The sequence below is a fragment of the Phycodurus eques genome, chromosome 16 (assembly GCF_024500275.1).
Source record: "Phycodurus eques isolate BA_2022a chromosome 16, UOR_Pequ_1.1, whole genome shotgun sequence".
Taxonomy (NCBI): domain Eukaryota; kingdom Metazoa; phylum Chordata; class Actinopteri; order Syngnathiformes; family Syngnathidae; genus Phycodurus; species Phycodurus eques.
Genome location: NC_084540.1, coordinates 5611078 through 5623596, shown reverse-complemented (window position 1 = coordinate 5623596; position 12519 = coordinate 5611078). Strand labels below are relative to the sequence as shown.

The following is a 12519-nucleotide window of genomic DNA, read 5'->3' as shown; positions in this document are numbered from 1 at the left end:
ACTACATGCCGCCGTGGTATTATCACTTTGAAACAAGGAACGTACATTACGATTACTACTTCTCAACGTTTTGACCGCATGACAGTATGTATGAATTGCATCCTAGCCTAATTTGTCAGTTTCAAAAAAAAATAATAAAAAACAGTACGCTTGAAAGCGTCTTTGCTGTGTGGAGAGACAGAGGCAGCCGCATCTCTTGAACGGACAGACAAAATAAAAGCCCTCTCACACTAGCTAGCCAATGAAAACACACTGTCGCACGTCGGCCCAATCATTATTCAAGCCAGTGACGACATGTGCCGATACGAACCAATCCAAAGAGGTGGATTCGTGACGTCACGCGGTCAGCTGTTCTTGTTTTGCTTCTTTTCCTCCCTGCATTTTCTTGTCGGGCCGAGAGCAGTCCTCCCAAAACATTGGAGCTGAAACTAAATTTCAACATTTTTCAAACGGAGAAAACCTCCGACTTTGCCTTGAAAACTTCCACTTAAACCTTTTTGGCCCACTTTTCTGCCACGTTGGAGTCGTCTTCCGCCGACATCGAGCGAAGAGGTGCTGCCGTTCCCAGGCCTCCAATCCACGGCGGAGGGAGGGAAGGAGGTCGCTGGGAATCGGGATGGAGTCTGCAGTGGGTGCCAGTGGGCCTGGTGGACCGGACGGACCGGATACGTTTGGATGCGCCTCGTTCAACCAAGACTCCACGTAAGGAGTGGATGAATTTGTCCCGGGCTTCCGTCTTAAATTCATCCTCCATGTAGTGTAATGATTGCAGCCGTTTTAAGAAGTGCTATTCGGAAACCCTGTGGACTCGTGTTTTTGTAAACCCATTGTGTTAGTGCATTATTGCACTCAAATGTGTTCACCCCCCCCCACCCCCCCAAAAAAAATTAAAAAACAAAAACAGGCTGCATGATGCTGCGGTACAGTGTTCAAGCCTGAGAAAATAACTGCTATCGTATATCGTATAACGTTGTTACCTCAGTGGCATCACTTCGGGCTTTCAGCAAAGCTTCCTTTACAACGAAAAGGGCTCTCAAAAAAGATAACGCTTTAGCCGTTTTGGGGATGAGATTCTGCATATAAAGGGCCTTGGTACATTTAAAGTATGCCTCCTTTACAGATTCTGTAACTAGTGAGGACATAGTCCTGTCTGTAGCTGAAAAAGAATTACACAAATTGTACAGGTCTCCTTTCCTTGCTCAAGGGCGGCAGTCTACCAAACAAAATTTTGTGTAACTTTTGTAGCAATATCTAATATTAGAGGGATACAACTAGAGAAATTTGAATTGTATAAACAGTTTCACTCATATTGAAAAGGATGTCACTGAGAATTTCCTTTGCTCATCCATAAAGTGCTGAGTAGAAATGTGCAACACGCATTCGCATAATTGGCGTAGGACAATAAAACTGATAATTCTCATAATTGTCCTAGGAGCAAAACAAAAACAAAAAATTGCCATGTGTAATTATTATTTACGACCCTACAAATGTAACACTTAACAATTCCACAATAATTATGAATGTTTCATTTCAAATCATCTTTCACACAGTCTCAAAAACAGTACAAAAGGAGAATTAATCAATAATATAATCATAGGTAACTACCAAAATCTTCTCCATTCATACATACAGTACTCTGTTGTATGAAGCGGTTATAGAGAGTTATTTACGCATTAGAATGCATTTAATGATACATGTATTGAAACCAAAAATCACAATACACAAACCTGTGCTGTGACACCATCCCGGAATTAATTTGTGTGGGGTACAGAAGAAAACACAGGCAGTCAACTCTAACAAATTTGTGTTATATTAATAAACTATATCATTACAACTGTAGTATAGTTATGATTAAATTAATATATAATATTATATCTATTCTTGTCATCTATTATAATATTATTTTGTTTTTTATTATTATTCCTACAAATATTACAGTGCCGTGAAAATGTATTGGCCCCCTTCTCAAATTCTTATATTTTTGCATAGTTCATCCAGCCGTCCATTTTCTACCGCTGTAGCTTTAGCAGGGACACACTCACATTCACACCTACGGGCAATTTAGAGTTGTCAATTAACCTACCATGCATGTTTTTGGGATGTGGGAGGAAACCGGAGTGCCCGGAGAAAACCCACGCAGGCACGGGGAGAACATGCAAACTCCACACAGGCGGGGCCGGGGATTGAACCCTGGTCCTCAGAAATGTGAGGCAGACGCTCTAACCAGTCGTCCACCGTGCCGCCTCATCCTCAACAGCAACAAAAGAAATCAAGCATTTCCTATAACTGGCAAAGTCACACCTCTGTAGAGATATTTTGGCCCACTCTTCCTTGCAGAATTTTTGTAATTCTGCAGCACTAGCAGGTTTTCTAGCATGAACGGCCTTTTTAAGGTCATGCCACAGCATTTCAATTGGATTCAAGTCTAGACTTTAACTAGGCCACTCCAAAACCTTCATTTTCCCACAAGCCATTCAGATGTCAACTTGCTGTTGTATTTTGGATCGTTGTCCTGCTCCAGAACCCAAATGCGCTTCAGGTCTAGGTCATGGACTGCTGGCAGAACATTCTCGTTCAGGATTTTCTGGTACAAGGCAGAATTCATAATTCGTCCAGGTCCTGAAGAAGCAGCCCCAGACCATCACACTGGCAACACCATGTTTGACTGTTGGTTTGATATTCTTTTTCTCTAATGCTGTGTTACATTTACACCAGATGCAACGAGACACAACCTTTGCCTCGTCAGTCCATAGAATATTCTCCCACAAGTCATAACTACTTTTACAAAAGTCAGAGGAGCTTTTATGTTCTTTTTGGTCAGCAGTGGTTTTGGCCTTACTCCTGGATGAGTCGTCACTGTGCTCTTGGGGTAATTTTGGTCGGCCAGCCACTCCTGGGAAGGTTCACCACTGTTCCATGTTTTTTCCATTTGTGGATAATGGCTCTCACTGTGGTTTGCTGGAGTTCGAATGCTTTAGAAACGGCTTTGTAGGCCTAACTCTTTCCAGACTGATAGCTGTAAATTACTATATTTGTCATCTGTTCTTGAATTTCTTTGGGTCATGGTATTTTGTTTTAGCTTTTGGCCAGCTTCATTTTGTCAGACAGGTGAACAGATTTCTTGATTGAACAGGTCTGTAGGTAATCAGGCTTAGGTGTGGTCTGTGAAAATGAACCCACCTTTCCAAAAAATGTGATTAGCCACAATTTATAATAGAACATGGTTGGCAATTACTTTTTTACACAGGGCCAGGTAGGTTTGAATCGTCCCCCCCTTAATAAATAAAATCACCGTTTAAAAAAAATATTTTATGTTTACTTGGGTTATCTTTGATATTTACATTTGTTTGGTGATCTTAAACATGAACGTGGGGAAAATGCAAAAAAAATAGTAATTTGAGAAGGGGTCAAATACTCTTTCACGGCACTGTATAAACGATTGAATGGTAGGGTGTATCGAACTGTGGTTCAGAAATTGAGATATGAACTCAATCCTAACTTTGCTGTATCGTTATTCGTTATGGTCCTCCTCCTTATTTGCTATGCCTTCCTTGCCTCCCTTGAATGCACACCCCCCCGTTTTGAAATTATCAAGAAATAAGGCAATTTTAACAAGAATGGGCAAAATATGTAGTGCTGCTATAATCAGTAATTACTCCTCTTTAGGAGTGGCTTTCCTCTCCAGTCCCTTTGCATTTGGCTGCAGCTATGAGCTCCAGTGGTTCCTTTTGCTTTAAAAAAACAGTGCATACACATGCTGTCTGTCTGTCTTGTGAAACATACTCATATCCAGTCCATATCGTCATGGACAAAAAGAGAAAACGGTTCTTGAACAGCACGTCATTAAACTGGAAGATTGCATCATGCAACATGGCAATACAGCTGTCTCGCAGCAAATTGATGTGTTGTCCCAGTGCATTCCTGGGTTCCTTCCGCAGTTCAAAAACATGAATGTCCGGTTAGTTGAAGGCTCTAAATTGCCAATAGTTAGGTGTGAATAATTGACTGAAAGGAGTTCGCGGTTTAGATAATGGAAGCACAGTTAGCTTTGTTCTTTATAAAGTCATTTTTCATAAAAAAAACAAAAAACAAAAACAAAAAACAGCATACTGCTTCTACTTTGTGCCTACAACTTTCTGTCTAATATTTGTAATGTTTCTACAGGAGTCTTACTGTAAATAGGATGAGGCAGGACATGAATGTACAGATCTTGCCATGACTGGAAGTAAAGCAATCAAGCAAATGTGTAAAAATGAACTGATATGAGTTAAATACAGTATGTTTAGGTTTGCTGAGTCCACAGATATTATGGAAACATAAATTTGCTGGCAGGGGAGGTAACAGAAGGCTGGTCAATCAAGTGGTTTGACAGAACATGGACTGTCACTGAAGGCAGTGGTAGTGAGAGCCTACAGTGGATATCAAAAGTCTACATACCTCTGTTCAAAGCCCAGGTTTTTGTGATATAAAAAATAAGACCAAGATAAATCATTTCACAAAATTTTCCACCATTAATGTGACCTATAAACATCCATCCATCCATTTTCTACACCGCTTATCCTCACTAGCATCACATGTATGCTCGAGCCTATCCCAGCTAACTGAGGGCACCCTGAACTGGTTGCCAGCCAATCGCAGGGCAAGTATAAACAAGTATTCGCACTCACAATCATACTTGTACAATTTAATATTTTGAAATCTTTTGGAGAGCGGAAGTGAAAATAAACAATGTCAAATGATGTTGACAATAAGCGTGCACACCCTCTTTGAACTGGATGTGGCTGTGTTCAAAATAAGCAAATCACATTCAAACTTCCGCTGGGGACTCCATCGTTCTGCTGGGGGACTTCAATGCTCACGTGGGCAATGACCTTGAGACCTGGAAGAGCGTGATTGGGAGGAGAGGCCCCCCCCGATCAGAAGAATATTTATTTCTACTGTATTAGACAATGGTCAATAGTATTATTAACAATAACATGCAAGGAGGCAGCCAACTGGTTAGCACATCTGCCTCACAGTTCTGAGGACCCTATTTCAAATCTGGCTTCGCATTGTGGAATTTGCATGTTCTCCCCGTGCCTGCGTGGGTTTTCTCCAGGTACTTTGTTTTCCTCCCACATCCTAAAAACATGCATGCTAGGTTAATTGAGGACTTTAAATTGCTCATAGGTGTGAATGTGAGTGCGAATGGTTGTTTGTTTATATGTGCCCTGCAATTGGCTGGTGACCAGTTCAAAGTGTACCCCGCCTCTCTCCCAGAGTCAGCTGGGAGAGGCCCCAGCACGCCTGCGACCTTAGTGAGGATAAGCGGTACGGAAAATGAATGAATGAACTTACAAGGATCGAGCATGACATAACTACAGATGAAACTGTATAAAGATTTTATATCGCGATTATCACGACATGTTTTATCACTATTATCAGTTTTATCACAATACAACGTTACTAAACAAAATTTAAACCAAAATAAATCACAGCTACACGTACCAAAAGCAGTGCAACATGTTATATTCTGAAAACAACAAAATATCAAATCATCAACCCTATGTTTTTGACATTAGTAGTGTATTATTGTTATTATTATTATCCATCCATCCATCCATTTTCTGAGCCGCTTCTCCTCACTAGGGTCGCGGGCGTGCTGGAGCCTATCCCAACTATCATCGGGCAGGAGGCGGGGTACACCCTGAACTGGTTGCCAGCCAATCTTAGGGCACATACAAACAAACAACCATTCGCTCTCACAGTCACACCTACGGGCAATACAGAGTCTCCAATTAATGCATGTTTTTGGGATGTGGGAGGAAACCGGAGTGCCTGGCGAAAACCCACGCAGGCACGGGGAGAACATGCAAACTCCACACAGGCGGGGCCGGGGATTGAACCCCGGTCCTCAGATCTGTGAGGCTGACACTCTAACAAGTCGACCACCGTGCCACCCTATTATAATAATAATAATAATTATTATTAGTAGTAGTAGTAGTAGTAGTAGTAGTAGTAGTAGTAGTAGTAGTAGTAGTAGTAGTAGTAGTAGTAGTAGTCAGGCTGCAGTCAACCATGAAGCTGTATTTTAGCCACCACTAACCAATCTCAGCAGTAGAAACATTTGCAGTGGGCTCAGAAATACATAAAGACTCATTTTGAAACAGTTTTATTTACTGACTTGCTACTTTTGGATGGTCCAGGTGGCTGGATGGATATTTGGTGGATAGCTACCTAGTCCCAACAAAGGCCAATGATGCTTTGGCTCGAAAAAATGGGGGAGTGAGATGGTCTGCTACTAAAGGGTCCCTGAAGGTGTAAAAATTAGCGAATATATATATATATCCATCCATCCATCCATCCATTTTCTGAGCCGCTTCTCCTCACTAGGGTCGCGGGCGTGCTAGAGCCTATCCCAGCTGTCATTGGGCAGGAGGCGGGGTACACCCTGAACTGGTTGCCAGTCAATCGCAGGGCACATACAAACAAACAACCATTCGCACTCACTGTCACACATACGGGCAATTTAGAGTCTCCAATTCATGCATGTTTTTGGGATGTGGGAGGAAACCAGAGTGCCCGGAGAAAACCCACGCAGGCACGGGGAGAACATGCAAATTCCATACAGGCGGGGCCGGGGATTGTGGATGTCGTGTCCTCCGGGCCAAAGAGGAAAATAACTGTTATGGACGCAAAGTTCAAAAGCCAGCATCTGTGATGGTATTGGGCTGTGCCAATGGCATGGGTAACTTACACATCTGTGAAGGCACCATTAATGCTGAAAGGTACATACAGGTTTTGGAGAAACATATGCTGCCATCCAAGCAACGTCTTTTTCATGGACGCCACTGCTTATTTCAGCAAGACAATGCCAACCACATTCGGCACGTGTTCCAACAGCGTGGCTTTGTAGTAAAAGAGTGCGGGTACTAGACTGGCCTGCCTGCAGTCCAGACCTGTCTCCCATTGAAAATGTGTGGCGCATTATGAAGCGTAAAATACGACAACGGAGACCCGGGACTGTTGAACAGCTGAAGCTGTACATCAAACAAGAATGGGAAAGAATTCCACCTACAAAGCTTCAACAATTAGTGTCCTCAGTTCTTTAATGTTTATTGAATGTTCTTAAAAGAAAAGGTGCTGTAACACAGTGGTAAACATGACCCTGTCCCAGCTTTTTGGGAACATGTTGTAGCCATAAAATTCAAAGTTAATGATTATTTGCTAAAAACAATAAAGTTTATCAGTTTTAACATTAAATACATACATGAACATTAATATTGTCGTGTATTCAATTAAATATAGTTTGAACATGATTTACAAATCATTGTATTCTGTTTTTATTTATGTTTAACACAACGTCCCAACTTCATTGGAATTGGGGTTGTATGTTGGAAGTCTCATTTAGAGAACGTGAAATCCAAGATGTCAAAAACCATAGCTATTGTTTCATAAAATTAAGGATGTTTAAAATAAGAATTCATTAACGTTATACACACTTTACGGGTCACCGTTACTGCCATACAGTAGCTCCCTTAGTCTGTTTAAAAAGTTGTTTTAAAACAAGAGTAATGAAAAATATACAAATCAGGTATAAAATAAACTTTGAAGATGATGATGAAGCTTGGCTATGGTATGTTAGCTTAACTGTTGTGGTTCCCTTAAATGGACCTGTTATTTTCAAATACCTCAGTATATTGTAAGTCCCCTCCAAAGGTATTGGAACGGCAAGGTCAATTCCTTTGTTTTTGTTGCGACCCACTGACTTTACTAGACTGTTGAAATGCTTTTACAGGCCTTTACTGCAGCCTCTTTCAGTTGTTGTTTGTTTCTGGCGGTTTCTCCCTTCAGGTTCCTCTTCAGGAGGTAAAATGCATGCTCTATTGGATTAAGGTCTGGTGATTGACTTGGCCAGTCTAAGACCTTCCACTTTTCCCCCTTGCTGAAGTCATTTGTTGTGTTGGCAGTGTGTTTTGGGGAATTGTCTTGTTCCATGACGAAGCTTCTGATTCCCAATTAGTTTGGATGCATTTTTTTGTAACTTGCCAGACAAAATGGTTTTGTAGACTTCAGAACTTATTCTGCTGCTACCATCATGAGTTACATCCTCAGTAAAGACTAGTGAGCCTGTTCCAGAAGCAGCCATGCAAGCCCAAGCCATGACATTACCTCCACCATGCTTCACAGATGAGCTTGTGTGTTTTGGATCATAAGGAGATCCTTTCTATCGCTATACTTTGGCCAAAGTGATGACATTGGTTGAGGTTAATCTTGGTCTCATTAGTCCATAAAACTGTGTTCCAAAACTTTTGTGGCTCATCTCTGTAATTCTTTGCAAAATCCAACCTGCTTTTTGCTGATGAGTGGTTTGCATCTTGTGGTTTGGCCTGTATATTTCTTCTCTCGAAGTCTTCTTCGAACAGTGGATTGTGATACCTTCACCCCTGCCCTGCGGAGGTTGGCAGTGATGTCACTGACTGTTGTCTTTGGGTGTATCGTCACAGCTCTCACAATGTTTCTGTCATCAACTGCTCTTGATACCCTTGGCTGACCTGTTCGATGTCTGTTGCATAGTACACAGCAGTAGTTTGTTGTATTCGCTCTTCTCAATGTTTGTGCAATATCTCTGATCGATATTTCTTCTTCTCTCAGCTTCAAAATGGTTTGCTTTTCTCCCATAGACAGGTCTCTGGTCTTCATGTTTGCTCAACAGCAAATGAAGTTTTCACAGGTGCAACCCAAAGCCAAAAATAAGCACTATCTAATGTTTAAGCAATCAATCTAAAAGTTAACCCCTGAGCAACTAGAAACACCTATCAGTCACGTTCCAATACTTTTGCTTAACACATGTATATGTAAATACCATGAAATAAAAGCTGGAATTCTGAACTCTTGTCTCATATTCATCTTTTGATCTGAAACCCAAATGTCTTCAGTATACAACAAAAACAAAGGAATTTACCTTTCCGTTCCATTACTTTTGGAGGGGAATGTAAATAACTTCCTATTTGATTATCAGTATCGAAGTTAAATCTGTACTCATGTTTAGAGGTAGGACAAGTTTTTTATTTCTTCCTACTCCTATTGAACAGTGCACATTGGTATCGAAGGACAAAATCTACTACTGCCTTTGATTTGATTTTTTGTTTTGGCATTGTTTTGTTTCTTTTATTTTATAGCAAGCAGTTTTGTGTTGAATTGTTCATATATGTTCAATTAAAAAAAAAATATTCTTAAATAGACCAATTCCAATGAAAAACTTTTTCTGACATCAAATTATATTATTATGCTGCGACAAACATCCTGCAATTGAGAGAGAATTGTACCCATGTTACAGATGGTTACGCAAAAATTGGCTCCATTTGATGCAGTGATGTAAAGCAACTTTGGTTGACTATTGTTGCGTAAACTGGTGTTGGATAAAACGGAATTTATTTAAGAAATAAATTCGGCGAAGGTGAACGCCTGCATTCACATCCGGGCTACTTTGATTTACGCTTTAGCCTTCACAATCAAACTAGCTGTCTTGTAAAGGGAACCACGTCTCTTTTTCATACGTGTAAATGTTAGGAAAAGTGACGAAAAAACCTCTAATCAGTCTCATAATCTGAAGGTTGTAACAATTAGGAAATACGAGTGCTTGATTACAGACGTTTCATTATTAAACTAAAAACACACACAAAACACAACAAGGAGTGAAATTTATAGAATAATTCATGAAATCTACGAGGAATCTACAGGGAAACACACAGAGGGGTCTAACTACAAAAAGAAAACACTACCAATAAGGCTAATAGAAAGCAACTGGCATACATAAAGGAAGAAGGACATCGTGTGTGGCTTGAATAAAAATGTTCGTGAATAGGTTATACCGTGTTGAGCTAGTACAAAGATGGAACTTGTGTGAAGCTGGTATTTTACCCTAAAATCAGTAGGCACTCATTTTGTACATTCTGGCAATGATTGCGGTGTCCGACTCAGGAGCATAGATCCATGGGTATTTGGCGTGGTCTGTCTCAGTCATCTTGAGAGGCATGGAGGTGAAAGAAAAGGGATGCACAAAAATAAACAAGAACAGGCGGGAGAATAAAAGGGGAAGTTGTTCATCACGCTTTCGTTGGGAGAATATGGCCGTCTCTCTTCCTGCCTTTCCAGGGACTTGCTAGTAATTTCAGAGCGATCACGCTTGGCTGGAAGCGTATCTGGTACTTGGAGCAGCAACTGCTCTGACTGCCTAGCGGTGACCCACATAGGCTGGGAAGCCTTGGTTTTATTGGAGAGAGGTTCTCCCAACCCTTTGGTCGCGATCTTCAGTTCTGCACATCAAAGGGGTCTTTGATGACTGGAGCACAGATTTGTCTGGAAACTGCTAATTAGTTTAAGGTCCAGCTGACATACGCCAGGGGTCCTCTGGTCTTGCACAGCGGGGCGTCTTGGGAAAATGCAGTTTATCAAGTTGTTGTTGGTAAGGCGGGGGGTTGCAGGGACAACCGGGCCATATTCACTACACTGTATCACATCTGCACCTTGTGTATTCTAATACTAGCACTTCTTTCATTACCATGTAACTGAATTTGAGACTTGCCAATGGTCTTGTTTCAGTTAATATGGGATTACTTGGGCCCCAGAAGGTTTTAGAGCTCAGCCAAGTTTACATATTTATTGGATTATTGACATTACATGATACATGATCATTGGGCTCCTAATTTCAACCTTAATCAGGTTAACTTCACAACAGGGTTCAGTCTTTTCCCCAAGATTTGCTTCATTGTGCCAATTGTGTGTGTGTGTTTGCATGTGTGATTTGCAGGTCATTGGCTTTGGGAACTAAGACTGGGTACAAGCTGTTTTCTCTGACCACAGTGGATAAACTGGACTGCATTCATGAGAGTGGTTAGTATGGGTCTTGGACTTCTTATCCTCAGTTGAGAAATGATACTTTGATACAGATTTTATTTTTCTTCAATAACTAGCTAATCATGTTGGTATTTCACAATGCATGCTTACATTTTCCAGAAAAATAGTGACAACATGAAAGGCAGAATCAACACTTAATTTTCTTAAATTCTTCTGTCCCAGATCAACCCATATTCTAATGTCACATGCTAGTCAATGTCTTTAGGTTTCTCTAAGAACAACTAATTCTGTGATATACAGTATATAAACCCCTCCTTGGGCTGTCACCTTATCGTGGTGGAGGGGTTTGTGTGTCCCAATGATCCGAGGAGCTAAGTTGTCTGGGGCTTTATGCCCCTGGCAGGGTCACCCATGGCAAACAGGTCCTAGGTGAGGGACCAGACAAAGCACAACTCCAAAAACCCCTATGAAGATAAAAACAATTCAGGAAGACGTTTTCCCTTGCCCGGACGCGGGTCACTGGGGCTCCCCTCTGGAGCCAGGACTGGAGGTGGGGCTCAAAGGTGAGCGCCTGGTGGCCGGGCCTGCGCTCATGGGGCTCGGCCACAGCCCCCTTCCCATGGCTCACCACCTGTGGGACGGGCCATAGGGGTCGGGTGCAATGTGAGCTGGGCGGTGGCCGGAGGTGGGGACCTTGGCAATCCTATCCCCAGCTACAAAAGCTGGCCCTGGGGACGTGGAATATCACCTCTCTGGCAGGGAAGGAGCCCGAGCTGGTGTGTGAGGTCGAGAAGTCCCGACCAGATATAGTCGGGCTTGCCTCCACACAGGGCTTGGGCTCTGGTACCAGTCTTCTTGAGAGGCGTTGGACTCTCTTCCACTCTGGAGTTGCCCACAGTGAGAGGCTTATTGCCCCTCGGCTCAGCGCCTGTACGTTGCGGGTTCACCCCGGTGGATGAGAGGGTAGCCTCCCTCCGCCTTTGAGTGGGGCAACGGGTCCTGACTGTTGTTTGTGCATAGCCACCAAGCAGCAGTTCAGAGTACCCACCCTTTTTGGAGTACTTGGAGGGAGTGCTAGAGAGCGCTCCCGCTGGGGACTCCGTCTGTTTGGGGACTTCAATGCTCACGTGGGCAATGACAGTGAGACCTGGAAGGGCGTGATTGGGAGGAACGGCCCTCCCGATCAGAACCCGAGTGGTGTTCTGTTATTGGACTTTTGCGCTTATCACGGATTGTCCATAACGAACACCATGTTCAAGCATAAGGACACCCTTATCCACACGTGCACTTGGCACCAGGACACCCTAGGTCGCAGTTCGATGATCGACTTTGTGGTCGTGTCATCGGACATGTGGCGGAGCTGTCAACCGATCACCACCTGGTGGTGAGTTGGCTCGGATGGTGGGGGAGGATGCCGGTCCGACCTGGCAGGCCCAAACGTATCGTGAGGGTCTGCTGGGAACGTCTGTGCAGAATCCCCTGTCAGAAGGAGTTTCAACTCCCACCTCCAGCAGAACTTCACTCTGGGGGAGACGGGGGACGTTGAGTCTAAGTGGACCATGTTTCGCGCCTCCATTACTGAGGCGGCCGACCAGAGGTGTGGCCGTAAGGTGGTCGGTGCCTGTCGTGGCAGCAATCCCCGAACCCGTTGGTGGACACCAACGGTGAGGGATGCCATCA

General features: G+C 42.9%; 1 protein-coding gene across 7 annotated transcripts in view; it reads left to right on the top strand.

Annotated features, from left to right (window-relative positions):
• Positions 1-353: 353 nt before the first annotated feature.
• The window catches only part of wipi1 (WD repeat domain, phosphoinositide interacting 1), a 33520-nt gene continuing 21354 nt past the window's right edge, over positions 354-12519 (top strand). For all 7 annotated transcript variants that reach the window (XR_009770078.1, XR_009770077.1, XM_061700582.1 and 4 more), the window contains exons 1-2: positions 354-702; positions 10793-10875. Coding sequence is in view for 5 of the 7 variants with exons in the window: in XM_061700582.1 (XP_061556566.1) it covers positions 617-702; positions 10793-10875 (169 nt within the window). In the remaining 2 variants the exon portion in view is untranslated. The remainder of the gene's footprint in view (positions 703-10792; positions 10876-12519) is intronic.